Source organism: Mytilinidion resinicola (assembly GCF_010093595.1).
Source record: "Mytilinidion resinicola strain CBS 304.34 unplaced genomic scaffold BDZ99scaffold_11, whole genome shotgun sequence".
Classification (NCBI taxonomy): domain Eukaryota; kingdom Fungi; phylum Ascomycota; class Dothideomycetes; order Mytilinidiales; family Mytilinidiaceae; genus Mytilinidion; species Mytilinidion resinicola.
Window position 1 is genome coordinate 1,553,779 of NW_022985447.1, and position 15,243 is coordinate 1,569,021.

Here is a 15,243-nt window from a genome sequence, read left to right on the forward strand (position 1 = left end):
TGTAGGACAGTCGTTATTCTTCGTCGGTCTTCAAAATAAAGACGGGATGCAATTCAATTAAACGGAAACTATGTATTTATCAAGAACACTCCCCTAGATACACCGGTATCATCCACAGGGTATCAAAAAGCAACCAAAAGCGCCAATGCAAGTATCATGCAATGCTAATCCCTGCCATCTAACAATGCCTGGGCTTTTTGTTCCTCTCCGCTAGATGCGCCGATTGAAGCCAAACGAGCCCGATCCAGAGCCATAATGCGCCGTCGTGATACTGAGAAAGTTCAAGGAGATAGGGTATCGTTACTGGGTGGATTCCGTTGAAAGATGCCTTGAGCTGGCCGTGAAGATGTGGGGGGGCTAGACGCTAGAGTCCTGTCGAGGTCTGATTGTCTTGTCGATGGCTTCTGCCATGTCTCCGGCGTAAATCTGATTCTCGGCGCGGAGGTATTTTCCGTCGATGTCGTTTGTAGAGCGACAGATGGTGCTGTCTCCGTGGACCCAGTGACGTTCTGAGACGGTATGATAGGGGTCGACGAGGACTCTGTCGGACTTTGGCCCATTTGTATTAGAATCTCAGGAGACCAAGTACGACCACGGGGTTGAGCTGGGATGATAGTGACAGGCAAGTTCGGCTCCACCTGCCGACTATTTCCTCGTTCTCGAATCCTGTCGCCTTGTTCCGCTGCGAATGCTCCGAGTCTCGACTTCAGACCACGCCGAGATTCTTTTTGCGGTGGTATAGTTGCAGAAACATCGTCCACGGTGAGAGGATCGATGACTCTCCCTCGCTGTAGCTCAGGAGGTGGAGATGCTCGCCGCCGCTTGAATGGATTTGGAACGGCTTGCCAACGGGATCGGATCCGTTCATTTGCTATCTGCTCAGTCTCGGTCTCTGTTTGGTCATCATGTATTAATGGATCAGATGACCTTTGTGGAGATACTGCCGTGTTGATATTCAATGTCTGCTCTGGGTCTGCCGAGATGATCCTCCCAATATTAGGAGGTGAGTCGCTGACGGGATGGTACCGCACTGTGTAGACTGTACTAGCAGCGCTGGTTGTGTCTGTCCTGCTTATTGGCGACACTATCGCAGGTGGAGGCGTAGCCACGGGAGCGTATGTTGCCGAGCCAGTTTCTGTCTGTGTTTGTGATGGTTGCTTTTCATTCATGGTTGGCGGCGCGTGTTTTCGACCAAGGGGAGCAACGATTACGTTGTCCTTCTTCGACTGTCCCGTTCGAGCCAAGCGATGTGCCATTTCGCTCAAACCATGGCCACTGAAGGCTGAGGCGAGGACCCCACCTCGGAGGCCCTTTTCACCTCCAGAACCATCGTTTTCATCGTTCCGTCCGTTTCGAGGCCAGTGGACGTCATCAGTGGGCGTGGTTTCTAGCATCTCATCACCATCAAATATTTCTCGTCCCAAGATTCCGTCTTTCTTTTCTTCTCTTTCTAGAGCTTCAATGCGCTCTACCCATTCCCATACAATGACGCTAGCAGCTGCAGCGCCCACCCAACGGAAGTAATCGCCCCACCCGGCGACGGTGTAATTGGATATGTCGGTAATGAAGAAAACCACAGGAGTGAGAATGGCAATAAATGATAAGAGCGCGATTAGCGTGATATTCCACATCATGGAATGGTAAAAGGCGTATCGTCGTTTGGTGATGGAATAATACATAACCCAGGCGGCGTAGAGCATGCTCAGAGCGAGCTGGAACAAGTAGCTGAGTGCCGGTATGGCGTCCACGAAACGGCGGGGTCGACCAGCCGAACTCCCCATAAAACTATTCAAACAACTGAAGGCGATATCCAACATGATAAGAGCAAATCCAGTCCATTTGATGATGACCTTCTCCTTGTGGCGGGGAAAAAGCCGAATGAGAGTTTGAACCTGGGCGAGCCATAGAAAGATGTCGGATATCACTCTGGAGACCTTGATCTCCATCCCGCCGACTACTTCATCGCGCAGGGCCATGGCGTCCATGTATCCGGCCTCGTACTGCCGTTCTGCAATCCTGAAGGTGTCGGCAGTGGCCAAGGTCAACGATATGGCAACCGTCAATGTCGCAACTTTCTGCAGCCACGGACGTGTGCCAACACCAATGACTGATCCACCACCACTTGCTCCGCTTATCATTCCGCGTCGTCCCATGAGCCCTGAGCGGCCTCCTGTGCCAGCAAAGAACGTCCGCGGGGTGATGAGCAGCATTATGACCAACATCCACGCGATTACTGTGGCCGCGCCGGTCGCGTATGCTTGAGGGGTGATAGAGGCGTGAAAGGGATCCCGCATGTCAGCGGCACTGCCTGGCCCGATTCCGGCAGTGGCCTCGGAGGGAGCGCCAGACGTGCATTCTGGCGTGAAAACGGCGTTGGCAGTGAGGGTCACGGTGAAGTCGGGGTTGATCTCAATCACGCCTAAGGATGGGAGGGTATAGGGTTGACAGTGCTGCCAACTGTTAGCACATTGTTCCACGCTCGCGGGATTACTATACACACTTCGTAGGGCTTGGTGGACGTCGCGGCGACAGCGTTCCATAACTGCCTCCGGTAGGGCTCGTCGCCCGCCATGGCTCTCGGGTCCATCACTGGTCCTGCAGTGAAGGGCGGCTAGGCATGTCGTACTGGCAATGGTAGCGGCAGCATCGACGAGATGAAATCGGAGGCTGAATGGATGGAGATGTGTTGATGCTGGATCGATGCTTGTCCTTTCTTGGCCGTCTTGGGGGTGAGACACAGGGCTGAAGGACCTTGGACGCGGCCAGACCGTGGCTGAAATCGCTGACACGTGATCGCGCCGGCCCACGTCCATCCGAGGAGACGACATGCCAACACCACCAGTACACGATGGTTGAGCGGCCTAGGTCCCTATTGTTAATGCAGGAGCTTATAGATTACTATCAGGCCACCCAGAACGATGACCAAGCCTATCTACGCCAGATTCAACACGTTTCTTTTGATGCGAAGCCCTCGGCATTATTGTATTACTGATACTTTGCAGGATGGCGTCAACACAAGGCATACAGCGTGTATTTTCTATGCTGTGTGAGCGGATATATATAGTGCTCTTTCTCTCTGTCTTTTCAATGCCATAAAACTCTCTGCGGCTACTCAGCAAGAACCAGATCGTTATCAAATCTACACTGCAGCTCCAAAGACGGAGAGACCCCGTTGCTAAGATTCATTCATCGTCCGAAGCATCGTAACCTACGCCCTTGCGCTTCAAGCACTAGCTAAACCTTCAAGATGGCTGGAGAGCTAGTCTTGGTACGAACAGCAAGCTCCCTCCAAGCGTGAAGCTAACGATAGTTCAGATCACTGGTGCCTCTGGCTTCCTAGGCGCCCAATTGGTCAACGAGACACTAAAGGCAGGCTACCGTGTTCGTGGTACAGTCCGTCGACAAGCTCAGGTCGAGAGTCTAGAAGCTTTCTTCCGCCCCAGCTATGGAGACCGAGTTGAATTCGCTACCATCCCCGATATGACCCAAGAAGGGGCATATGATGCTGTCCTGCATGGTGTCGATTACATCTTCCACGTAGCTTCGCCTTTGGCGTCTCCTAGTCATGTAAGATGTCTCTGAATGAGCTATAGCGGTAGTGCTAACCTTCAAAGGGCGCCGACACTGACTTCAAGGCTGTGTACATCGAGCCAGCCGTCAAGGGCGTTACAACCATCCTGGATGCAGCCACCAAGTACCCCTCCGTCAAGAGAGTCGTGATCACGTCTTCCGTTGCTGCACTGCGACCATTGGAAGGCGTTCCTGATGGCACTGTAGAGTCTGGTGCGTACTTCGACTCAGCATACGCCTCATCGATGCTAACTAGATCATAGAACAAAGCGGCGCCAACATCCACATATCTCCCGATCACAAACTCACCAGCTATGAAGAAGCGTATTTCGCATCCAAGATCCTCGCTGACCAGGCAACCACCGACTTCGTGAAAGCCAGAAAGCCAAAGTACTCTACCGTAACCATCCATCCCACGTTTATCTACGGCCGCAACATCCTCCAAACATCCTTCTCTGAGCTTTCTGGAACCAATGGCTTCCTCTGGCATTCTCTCCAATCACCTCAGCCTCTCGTAGGAAGTCGTGCCGTCCACGTTCTCGATGTTACTGAAGCGCACCTTAAGGCACTCGAGTTCGCAGCCGAGAAAGACCCCTACACGGATCCAAGTAGCTGGACTGGAGGCATTGCGAAGTTCATAGTCGCTGCCCCATCGTTCAAATGGGAAGATATAGCCGAGTTTACTCGACGGAAGTATCCTCAGATTGGTTCTAAGCTCGAGGAGGACAAGCCTACAGCGGGCTCCTACGATACGAGCCGAGCAGCGGACATCCTTGGTTTAAAGAGCCTCAGACCGATTGAGGAAATGGTCACGGATGTTATCGATCAGCTCCTGGAGTTCACTGACTTTCCCAAGCAGCTTTGAGGGCGATGAGTACATGCGATTGAATCGTGCGGACTAAGAGCAGGGTTTATTGGTAAACATTCGAAAATTCGAAATTCTCCTCATAAAATCTTCCATCTCTAGACTATGTAGTGATCAGTAAACTTTCGAATCTTATCTCATTGTCACTCTCTTTCAGAAGACCTCGTGATATATCTGTGTACGCCTGCCTGTTGCCTCCTGAGGTGGTTCACAGACCTGAGTGAAATGGTGATGCTCTTGCTTTGCGCAACCAGTAAACTCGTTAAGCCACCTCAGGGAGCAGCAGGTGAGTGTACACAGATATATGGTACGGTAGTGTCAAGTTCCCTGGAACAGCAATTCGACAGCCCACGAATCCGAGGTTCCGATATAAAATTTCGTTCCATGAGGTACACTCTTTCTGTGTCTGTGTACACTTGCCTGGCACCGCTTGGGGTCCCCTGGTAGGTTCTCAAGACCGGTAAGGTGCCGGTTTTGACAAGCCTGATAGTTCTCCGGGCCACACACCAGACGGTGGTGAGCTGCTGCTTCATGTTCATATTTAACGGAGCTTGGGTGTATCCACGTTGACATACGGTATTTCGTGATCAGCTTGGGCACCCAGATATCCCCTGCTCTGACTTCGCTCTTGTTCTCTCGATACCACTGTGAGGAGTGCCCCAAGTAACACGTCTTCAATCAGTCAAAAGCAGCGTGGTTAGTAAACCGTCCAATCCTCAATCGGTTTGATGGCCGATTTGTTAGAACATACACTGAACAGTCCAATCAATCAATCCAAAGTTTTGTCAACCTTCAATCCGTCTAATCCGCTCCAATTGTCTCTCGCTTAGCCTAAAGTAGAAAAATTTATACTCTTTTTGAGGTTTTGGCTAGAGATCTCTCAATCCGTCCAATCAATCCGCACTTTTATCCGGCCAATCCAATCTAATCCCTATCTTGGTCTGAACAGTCTAATCCAATCTTAAGGCCGGTAATCAATCGGACGGTTTACTAACCACGCTGGTCAAAAGGTAGTCTAGTTTCCACTGCGGTGACCTTTACATCGTATTTGGAGTTTCTAATGCCTGTCGGGGCACCACGAACAGTCGCAAAAAGTGCCTAAACCTATGTTTTGGTACGTATATTCTCGGGGCCCCAGCTCGGTCAAAGATGCTGAACGTCCTTCACGTGCCCCGTTCGCCATCAAGTTACCGCGCCTACACGCTCGGCAAGCCCTTGTCGACGATGTATTCTTCTTATTGACTGTGTTAGCAGAGCTATAAAACGGCCGCCTCTCACCCTCGGCAGCTGTACATGACAACAAACACCCACAAACCGGAGCAGCTCAACAGCATCAACGTTGAGCCCTCACCAGAGCCTCAGACAATCAACCATGTTAGCTTGGACCTAATTTGACTTCTTTGTACTAGCTACTAACAATGGATAATGTCCTTCAATTTGTTGGATCATGACAATCACCTACAGCAATCACTGCTGGTAGCAAACAGAGCTTTCATGTACATAATGTTCGCGTTCCATCAATGTTCAGATGCTACGGCCTGCACACCAACACAAATTACCAAACCCACCTACCCTCTTCTCAAATCACATTCAGTCACCAGGTAAGGATATAGTCCTGTCATAGCTTCTTTAGAGACTCACATTCGTAGTAGTCATGTCTACGCAAACCAAAGGAGGCGCCAGCGGAGGTGGATCCAGCGGTGGAGCATCCGGCGGAACTAGCGGAGGAGCAGCTGGCGGACGATCAGGCGGAGCAGGATCGAAGGGAGCAAACCAACAAGCCTCCACACCGAGCAAGCCCACCGACGACCTGTTCGTCATCGATCCCAATGACCCCCGCGACCCACGCACTCAGGTCTCGCCACTCCGAGTCGACCCTGCTATCCCCTCTCTCCCTCTGGCGAAGTGCAAGACACCTGATTGCACGAACAATAACTACGTTCAAGGAGGCTACGTATGCCCCGTTTGTGGGCTACTTCAGTGAACTCACTGAGAGTTTTAATCTCGGCAAGATTCAGGTATTCCTTGCTGTCGAGTTCTATTTAAATCATTTTCCATTTCATTCAGTGCCTCGTCACTGATGCGTGTACACTGTTGTGCCACTGCTTATGGTGCTCCAGCATTCTTATAGAAATCTGTAAGTCTAGACAATACAGCTAAGTTTCTACTTCTGTTAGTCACTGTTTGCAGTGGTTCGGCAAGCTTACAGGATTTCTAGCTACAAGTTCTGGATTTCAAAATTTCAAAAATGCATCGAGGAACCTCAAAGAGTGGCAGAAAAAAGTGTACGAATATGTGCTGAGTTATTAATGCGAATGAGCTCGTGCCTATGTCTATTTCCGCCTCCACGCAACAATATCAGGCAATGTGACAAGCGTGATGGTGAAAGCCACCTGCCCTCCACCAAGGTCTACAAATATGAATTATACTTCTATCACCATGTCATCGGTGAAAGAAATGATCTGAATACTGGTGACATCGCTGGGGTCCTCATATTTTTCTTTTTTTTAAATATAAAACACTTCCCCTTCTCCACGACACAACCTTGAAAGACCACCCACATCCAACACCACCTACCTCCAACACCACTTTGCTTCTTCATCATGACTGGTGAGTTTGATTTAAGTGACTTCCCTGGAAATAAGCTAAACTACACTAGGAACAAAAACCTCAGCTGCCGGCTTCCGCTGGAACGTCTTCTCCAGCTTCCCCGACGGCCTGCCTCTGCGCATTCGGGCTGATGCCGCCTTCGCGAACACGGACTGGGACGCTTTGCTAGAGTACGCATCCAAGCTCCGCAATGGCGCCGAATGCAGACTGCTGCCGGACATTGGTATGGGCGCCAACAACATGGTCCGTGTCATCGAGTTCAACGATGGCAAACGCTGGGCTGCTCGTGTTCGCATGCCACATAGCTTAACACGTGGGGGCACCACTATGCTGTGGGATCAAGCGAAGGAAATTTTCGACAACGAGGTCGCTTTTCTCAACTTCATGCGGCAATCTTCCGATATCCCCGTCCCTGCGGTCTACGCCCATGAAACGACTGATGCCCACGGAGTGCATGCTCCTTTCATCCTCATGGAGTGTGTGGAAGGCAATGTGGGATCGGACATGTTTGATAATGAGGCGTTTTTCACGTTCCCAGATGAGCAAAAGGCCACCTTCTTTGATAGTGTCGCCGAGGTTCATGTGAGTGAACTCGACCCCTTAACGCAATTGAAAAAAAGCTGACAAGCGTTAGGTCGGCCTATCGACCGTCTTGCTACCAAAGATCGGCACCGTGATTGGCTAGAACGAGGATGGTACCTACATCCAAGGACCTATTCATCGCATTGGCGGCCCTTTCGACACGGCGACTGAGTTCTTCCAAGCATGGGCAAAGAACATACGCTTCGGACATCCTAAGGGATTAGTCGACTGGCCAGCTAAGGGAGGACGCAGTGTAGAAATACCCGCGTCAGTAGCAGCATTCCAGGCTGCTATCGATGAGCTATCTAGCAAGATCTCAGTCCGAGACAAAGGCCCGTTTCCAATCTGGCACGACGACTGCGGCCACAATAATCTCATCATGGGCGAGCAATACCGTGTGCTGGGCGTCATTGACTGGGAGATGGCATACGCGGCACCCTGGGAAATTTTTGGGGATTACCCGCACTTCATTGACACCATTCCTAGACCCTTGAGCGAACCGGGGTACCCGGATGAGCAAGTCCGTCCTCTAGATGAAGAAGGTAAACTCAGAGAGGCACATCAGAAGCAGTATATCGCCGCCGTCATCCGAGCGGAAGCAAAGAGGGGACTGACCTTGGACAATCATACGTATCTCCTTTCTGCAGCACTGCAGGACACCAAGCGACAGGAATTGGCGACGTCGATGGCGTTGTTCGCGTATGGTAGAGGAGGCTGGTACCGCAACGTGACCGATGAGCTTGCTAAGAGTCTCCTGGAGAAATCTGAGGTCAGCGACGTCAAAGAAGATGTTACCACCGCATCGTCCAGTGGCACCTTCCCGAGCACGACTTAGAGCGACCATCCACAGCGAAGTGAATGCTCTATCCTCCAGTACCGATTGAACTGGGCCCTAGTCAACATCATTCTACATCACTACTGGAGTTCGAGGAGTCTTTCAACCGGTTATAGATATCCTTGAGACCTGACACTCTCCATGGCAGTACGCCTTAGATAGGTTTGGATAAAGTTCAATGACACTGATCCCAGAATTCGCCCTGATCTCAATGAATGATTGTGCACATCTTCAAGACTGAAACCCCCAGCCAAAGTTTGGAACCTTGTCCTGTCACGGTGAATGATATGAATCCATAGCATGTGACGTAGTGACCTCACGTCATCTATCTGCATGAGCAAACCTCTAACAGCAACAACACTCACTTTCCCAAACATGGTGGACGTTGCACTAGGTATATTTGGTCCTACATCCCCTCAAATCTGCAGGTTAAAGCTAATAATCAGACAGACCCGCCCCAGTCTCCAGAAGACTCGCCCGCATTCTCAGGTTACAAGTGGGCCTCGATAGAATCACTCAACTCAGAAAACATCCTCGAAGCCCGCGCCCTCCGCTCACTCGAAATCATAAACTGGGATGCCTTGCTCGAATACGCCACCAAGAAGCGCAATGGCGTCGCCTGCAGCCTCCTTCCAGACAGCGTCGCCATGGGCGGATCCCAGCTCGTCCGCCTGATCCAATTCGACGACCAGAATCAGTGGATAGTGAAGCTCCGCATGTCTTCGGACGAACCTTGCGAGGAGCCCTATGGTATCCAGTGGGATCTGGCGGAGGAGAATACCGCATGTGAAGTCGCAATTAATGCCCTTCTTCGCGAGCGCACTACCATTCCTGTCCCTGAGATATACGCATATGAGGCCGAGGACGAGTATGGCGTACATGCGCCTTTCATGCTCATGAAGGCAATGAAGGGAAACACGGTTCCTGATCTTACCGGATCTCCGGAGGTTCCAGAGGAGCATTTCGCGAACTTCGCTGAGAGGATTGCAGAGATCCATGTACGTCCTCATCGCCATGGGTGGAGGTTAACGCGAAACTAACATATATCGCCAGGTGGAACTATCCACCCTTCAAATGCCTAAGATCGGACCCATCGCCGGCAAAGACTCAGACGGTACATACGCCCAATCTATCCTCTGGTTCGGCGGCCCGTTCTCGACCGCAACATCCTACTTCCACGCCTGGAGCTCTCATCACACCTTTGCCCTACCCGAAGCCAAGATTCGCGCCTGCGCGCCTCCAGAATACGGCGATGTGCTCGTAGAATCGGCGAAACACTTCCCTGCCGCCATCCAAGAACTTGCTCCCAAGATCTCCGCTCGTGATAGTGGCCCCTTCCCAATACATCACCCAGACTTCGGCACCTGGAACATCCTCGTTGACGACAACTTCAAGGTTGTAGGCATCATTGATTGGGATGCCGCGTTTGCTGCGCCGTGGGAAGCGTTCGCGCAGTTTCCGTTGTTCATCTCGAATGCGCCCCGTCAATTGGAACTTCCGTGGTTCTACGACGATGAGGGGAACCCTACGGATCCTGATACTATCGAGACGTATGAAAAGAGGAAGCAGTACATTGAGGCTGTGAAGCGGGCGGAGGGGAAGATGGGACTGGTTGGGGATGGGCATGAGTACTTGCTTTCAATGGCTCTTGAGGACACCCAGAGGCACGCTATTGGAGCTGCTATACACAGCTTCACTAATGAGCATAGGCCATGCTTCTTCATGAAGCTAGTAGAGGAGCTAGACTTGAAGTGAAGTGAAGTTTACAGAGCGGCCAAGAACGGCAATGCATTCTCCTTGATTACCCTAAAGCGAACGATAACGGCGGCTGAGCCCTAATGTCCACTTCACACTCTCTTGCCTCACCGAACAATCAACTATGCCGCTTTTATAGCTGCTCGGCCACGTTGCCCGATTTCTCTGTCTCTGCTATAAAACAAGCAGCAAAGAATACTCTCAGAAGCTAGGCTCCATCAATACATTCGTCTCCATCAGACCTTGACCTCGACTCAATCACTACACTGCATACTCCTAGTTATAACCCTACAGTACCTCTCCACCTTTACCACTCCTCGCCTCCGTCGCAGCAATGACTAACCGCCTCCCAGACTTCCTCTAAAGTTCTCTTACAATATGTCTTCGAATACTCAGAGCAACGCCAGTGGCGCGAACAAGAAACCATCAAACTTCCATCCTCGAGCCGCCAACACCACGAAGTCAGTCTACAAGGCGTGTTCAACCTTGAGCTGCAAGGGCAAGAAGCGTGAAAGTTAGCACTAGGTGCTCAAAGTGCGGTCTCGTCCGCGATGATATCGTCTAAGTAAGCATCTGCTCGGAGGTGCTTACTTGACTGAATCACGATCGACGACGGTGCTGAGTTGATGACCCGTCCACGACATACCTGGCTCTGCATTTTTTCCTCGATGAATGCGATATGCGAGGTTTCTTTTTATCTTTCCTTACCGTCTCCCTTTGCTTCTTGATTACTTCCCCTTATCATTCCCACTTGCACATTACTCCACATCTACATCCAAAAACTACCGACGTGGAACACCGACTACACATTTCTTACAGCAAGGAGTAAGGCGAATCCGAACATGGTTCCATATCGATCTTGGACATACTGCGGAATCACGGTCATCGGCAACACGGAATCTTTCATGAACTCACGGCTCTCTCAATGAATACGACTTATACTCCTTTCTTCTACTCTTGCACCAGGCTCTTCGAAGATGGCGATAAATAGGAAGCATCAACTCAAACCTCTGTATCTCAAATTTATCGATCAACATCTCCATTCACGTGAATTTCTGCGCCAATTTATGCTCCTTTCACATCGAGGCCTCCATTCCCTGCTCCCCATCTACATCCCCTCACCATTTCCCCAGAGCCTCCCCACCCTTATCGAACCACCAAGACCCTCACATAACAGATACCTATCACGTGACCTCTTATTCCCCTTATTCTTTCTACTATAAATCTCTCCACTCAGCCTCCACCGCTCTCTTCCTCCAAGAACTCAAACGGAAGAGACACTCAAAAAACCGCGTTGGATGGCAGACGAGAATAAAATTGGTAGACGACAGGAAACATGGCGCTGAGTGGATCAACTCCTCCTCTGGCCGACGCCGATGGCTGGAAGAGTGAGAAGAGCGGTAGACGATAGCTTTTTGGAAGGGGTGATGATGGACTGCATCCTTCTCTCTTTCTAACCAGCTGGAGCGAAAAGGAAAGGTATAGAGCGAATCGAGAAGAGAAGGTGGTGAGGTTCAACGCTACGGCAGAGTGATAGTCTCCAGCAGCTTCTGGCATGAGGTCATCGTGAACCCACCACTTCCCTTCTTCCACCACCGAGACTCTCCATGTGTCCTCTTGTAGCCTCATTTTCCAACTGACGTAGACAGCAGACATCATCCTCCATCTTGTTCTATTTTGCTGGCTCATCCAGCCCCACGACCCGGTTGTTGGAAGGAGAATGAGCAGCGGTAGCGGTGGGTTTTATACCCGAGTCCATAAATGGAGGATGGGCGACACGTGACATCCCCAAAACCCTCAAAAGCCCGCCAAGCAAAAAGCTAACACAGCACAAAAGAGTCTGTACCTCCCCACTAGCCTCCTGACCCGCCTCCAACTCCTCCCCTCCTTATTCTGCACCCAAGACCCAGCATCCTCCATACCCCTTCATTCCCGCTTAGGTGGGCAGAAGCTCTCGGCGATATCGCTGGTGGAGAACGCCAAGAGGGGTTTTGTCTCTTGGCAAAATCCCAGGAACGCCAAGAGACAAAATTCCTCTCTGCGTTCGACACTTGATATTGCTAAGACTTGCCGATATGGGTAATTTTTGTGTCTTAGCCGGAGGTATCTAGATGAGAAGGGGGGGGGGGGGGGGGGGAGGGGGGGGAGATTGAAGTTCTCTTCTTAGTTGTCTAATGGCTAGAGGCTCAAGAAGGCAAAGGAATACAATACTCATCTATGAAGTGACGTTGGAAAGAGCCAAGAGTGTAGATTGAACGATATCCACGCTCACCTCTAGTGTACCTATATTATATACGAGGAGAAACTCTCGTTCCGACTTCACGCACGAAAAGTCTGTCCATCGTATCTGGAACTCTCCCAATCCAATCCAAAGTTCCCACGCTAAATGCTATATTTCCCACGAAGATGCTAATGCAATGTATGCTCCCTGAGCCTGTCCGAAAATCCCGTTCCTATTTCTCATGCAGACTCCGCCCAATGAAACCCTCCAACAAACGAAAAAAATAATCCCAGTAATTGCAGCCATTCCAGATTCCAGATTGCAGCGCAGCCCAACACCGAGCCCAATGTTCCTCAAAGCGCCAAAACCTGCCCGATTAGGCCAAACCAGCAGCGCAAAGTGGATATTCGCAATCCTTCCAAACCCACATATTGCCAGAAACTCGAAAGAAAATCAGAAAAAATATAAGCGCCGACGTCCTACCCGCGTCTCTTCAAATGACAAAGAAAATTATCTCTGCACCCTTCACACTCGCTTCTTGAAACCCCCAATCGGACCGAAATCCCCCTCATCGTTGGGTTCTCTCACCGCCCAATGCCGTATCGGCACGCCGGCCGGCACCTGCCGCTCCACCCTTCGCCAAGACAGGACACAATAAATCTTAGGTAATCCAGCGGACTCGAAACACCGCGCTTCCGGTTCGCGCTGAGGGCCGATGGACAGAGGGAAGGTAGGGTGGCGGAAGACAGCTCCCGCTGCAGGATGGCGCGGGACTCCTAGCGTCGTAGGTAGAAATGGTGGAGGCACAGAGGTCATGCCATCAGTTGTGCGCTGTCGTGGCTGCTGTCAACGTCGTATCGTAACCGTAAGGCTAGCCCAACTCGATCCACGACGCAGGAACGAGTGATTATTGTGCGGTTAAAGTTGCGGTGGACCGTGTGCGACCTTCTAGGAGCTGGCAAGCGCGCATTCTCTATTCTTGATTTCGCGATTACAGATGTCATCTCGTGAGGCTACCTTTTGCGCCTTCGTGAAGAAAACCTAGGACGGGGAGGAATTCCGGAGCCATCCCCGCCGCCGGAGAAAGGACTCCCAGGATCGTCGTCAGGGCAAGTTCCAAGGCGCAGGTTCGTAAATAGTCGCGCGTCAAGAGTGGAGTGTGGACCCTTGCGTCTCAAAACTGCGGGGCATGCGTCACCTGCATTCCAGCCGCCCGGCGCGCAGCAGCTGATGTCGCACGAGCAGTCCCAACAGTGCAACGTGGCACCTACATCCCGATTTTTCTCTTTCGGGCGGTTGGCGGCATTACAGCTCTTCAGCCAGCATTCCCACCCACCGCGCCGGCACACCGCCATCCGCGTCCACAGCATCTGCTCTCCCGTTCGTCTTGCGCGGTGGTAGCCAAACTCGCGCTCGGCCTGCGGCTTTGGCGTCCAGCTTCCCGCCGCGTCGCATGTTCATCTCGAGCACTATAACGCGGAGGAAATCGCCATTCTCGCGGGGTTCGCGCTGGCGGACGGCGGGCGTCGGTAAGGGAGTGCGCTCTTCGGGGAGGGATCCGGTGCTGCCTCGGCGTTTCCGGGAGGAAGAGCGAGACCGGCGGTCGTAGGTTTGCATTTGAATCATTGGTGGCAAGGAATCGGCGTCGTAGGTGTCGAGGCCGTCGTGGAATTGCATCGAGAGTTCCGTGGGGGAGATCGAGGTTGGTTGGGGGTTCAGATAGCGGCGGAGGGCGGGTGTTGGGAGACCTTGCAGCGGTTTGGGACGCATTTCGCTGGTGAACCGGGGAGAGAGGAGAGAGCGGGTGAGAAGGTCATCTGGGGGGACGCTGGGGGCAGTGAAGTTGGAGAAGGATTTGGCGGCGGATTTGAGAGCTTGGAGTGATGCTGTGAGATTGGATTTGAAAGTCTTGAAGCGTAGCGTCGATGGTTGAGATTCCGGGGAGACGCTCGTGGTAGTTATATCTGTCTCCTCGTACTCGTCGGAGCTGAAGTGAAGCAGAGGATGGTCGAGAACACACTCTTCCGTTGGCGGAGACTGAATGTACTTCTCCTTGCGCTCCGCTCCGGGCTTCCTGACCGAAAAATTAGGCGTGGCCGCTGAGTTCCATGAAGATGCTACCGACTGCTCGTCCCCCTCTAGTGATGGCACAGATGGTATTGACTCGCTCGAGACGGATCTCGACGACATGAAATCCTTGTCTTGCTCTGGACTCCCCAAGCTGCCAGGCTCGTCTTCCTCGCGTTCGTCTGGCTGTTCCAACAGCAGGTCCAGATATGAATTCACGCTGGAGCTTCCACTGCCGACATCCTCTTGCCTCCACTCCTGGATCAACTCGTCTATCGATATCCGTCTATCACTCGTGGGGTTCTTGCGTCGGCGAGTTGGCCGGGGAGGTATCGCAGTGACTGCGAGTAGGGCTGCCACTGCCGGGGGGATAGCATTTGGCCTGTGGTCGTTGGGGATTTGCTGTCTCCTGCCGCCATTTTGTCCTCTCGCCCTCACAGTCTGCGTGGAGATGGACGACCTGGTGGGAGTCCGCGGGGGAATGACGACAGGCTTCGAGTGCGGCGCAGGGTCCGAAGCCATCCTGGCGGGTATCGGTTTGTAGTTTGCCCTCGTCGGCGGTGGTGATGAAGAGACTCGAGACGGCACGAACGGGGCTCCTGCGGATTTGGCTCCCATCTTCTTCTCGTCCTGGTGGGTGTCGGGTGAGGCGGACCGCTGGAGCAAGCGGTAGGACCTTGGCACCATCATGGTGAACCGAATCCACGCCCACGGAACGTGACGAACGTAACAAACGTG

At 52.0% G+C, this 15,243-nt stretch overlaps 5 protein-coding genes across 5 annotated transcripts; 3 read left to right on the top strand and 2 right to left on the bottom strand.

The window, feature by feature from the left end:
- Positions 1 to 18: 18 nt before the first annotated feature.
- On the bottom strand, positions 19 to 2,715 carry BDZ99DRAFT_572020 (PalH-domain-containing protein). The gene is made up of 2 exons (XM_033728157.1): positions 2,501 to 2,715; positions 19 to 2,450 (listed from the first exon to the last, which is right to left on the bottom strand). The coding sequence occupies exons 1-2, from the start codon at positions 2,585 to 2,587 to the stop codon at positions 282 to 284; spliced, it is 2,256 nt and encodes a 751-aa protein (XP_033576196.1). The 5' UTR covers positions 2,588 to 2,715; the 3' UTR covers positions 19 to 281.
- A 131-nt stretch (positions 2,716 to 2,846) lies between these two features.
- BDZ99DRAFT_47686 (NAD dependent epimerase/dehydratase family protein) lies at positions 2,847 to 4,590 on the top strand. Its single transcript, XM_033722081.1, has 4 exons — positions 2,847 to 3,268; positions 3,316 to 3,567; positions 3,615 to 3,783; positions 3,834 to 4,590. The coding sequence occupies exons 1-4, from the start codon at positions 3,248 to 3,250 to the stop codon at positions 4,433 to 4,435; spliced, it is 1,044 nt and encodes a 347-aa protein (XP_033576197.1). The 5' UTR covers positions 2,847 to 3,247; the 3' UTR covers positions 4,436 to 4,590.
- A 1,499-nt stretch (positions 4,591 to 6,089) lies between these two features.
- Positions 6,090 to 8,654, top strand: BDZ99DRAFT_572022 (uncharacterized protein; the record flags this gene model as incomplete). The annotated part of the gene is made up of 4 exons (XM_033728158.1): positions 6,090 to 6,389; positions 6,988 to 7,045; positions 7,095 to 7,627; positions 7,731 to 8,654. The coding sequence occupies 4 exons, from the start codon at positions 6,090 to 6,092 to the stop codon at positions 8,460 to 8,462; spliced, it is 1,623 nt and encodes a 540-aa protein (XP_033576198.1). The 3' UTR covers positions 8,463 to 8,654.
- A 499-nt stretch (positions 8,655 to 9,153) lies between these two features.
- On the top strand, positions 9,154 to 10,440 carry BDZ99DRAFT_464016 (uncharacterized protein). Its single transcript, XM_033720209.1, has 2 exons — positions 9,154 to 9,460; positions 9,516 to 10,440. Exons 1-2 carry the CDS (start codon positions 9,179 to 9,181, stop codon positions 10,215 to 10,217), a joined length of 984 nt encoding a protein of 327 aa, XP_033576199.1. The 5' UTR covers positions 9,154 to 9,178; the 3' UTR covers positions 10,218 to 10,440.
- Positions 10,441 to 13,743: 3,303 nt separating this feature from the next.
- On the bottom strand, positions 13,744 to 15,027 carry BDZ99DRAFT_389709 (uncharacterized protein; the record flags this gene model as incomplete). Its single annotated transcript, XM_033715653.1, has 1 exon — positions 13,744 to 15,027. The coding sequence occupies one exon, from the start codon at positions 15,025 to 15,027 to the stop codon at positions 13,744 to 13,746; it is 1,284 nt and encodes a 427-aa protein (XP_033576200.1).
- Positions 15,028 to 15,243: the final 216 nt, after the last annotated feature.

What these genes read in the sequence shown, in the direction of transcription:
- BDZ99DRAFT_572020 (XM_033728157.1), bottom strand. Translation starts at nt 2,587, where the DNA reads ATGGACCCGAGAGCCATGGCGGGCGACGAGCCCTACCGGAGGCAGTTA. An exon ending in CGTCCACCAAGCCCTACGAA is followed by an intron (nt 2,451 to 2,500) that starts GTGTGTATAGTA and finishes AACAGTTGGCAG; the next exon opens with CACTGTCAACCCTATACCCT.
- BDZ99DRAFT_47686 (XM_033722081.1), top strand. Translation starts at nt 3,248, where the DNA reads ATGGCTGGAGAGCTAGTCTTG. An exon ending in CTTTGGCGTCTCCTAGTCAT is followed by an intron (nt 3,568 to 3,614) that starts GTAAGATGTCTC and finishes TAACCTTCAAAG; the next exon opens with GGCGCCGACACTGACTTCAA. An exon ending in TGATGGCACTGTAGAGTCTG is followed by an intron (nt 3,784 to 3,833) that starts GTGCGTACTTCG and finishes ACTAGATCATAG; the next exon opens with AACAAAGCGGCGCCAACATC.
- BDZ99DRAFT_464016 (XM_033720209.1), top strand. Translation starts at nt 9,179, where the DNA reads ATGTCTTCGGACGAACCTTGCGAGGAGCCCTATGGTATCCAGTGGGAT. An exon ending in AGAGGATTGCAGAGATCCAT is followed by an intron (nt 9,461 to 9,515) that starts GTACGTCCTCAT and finishes ATATATCGCCAG; the next exon opens with GTGGAACTATCCACCCTTCA.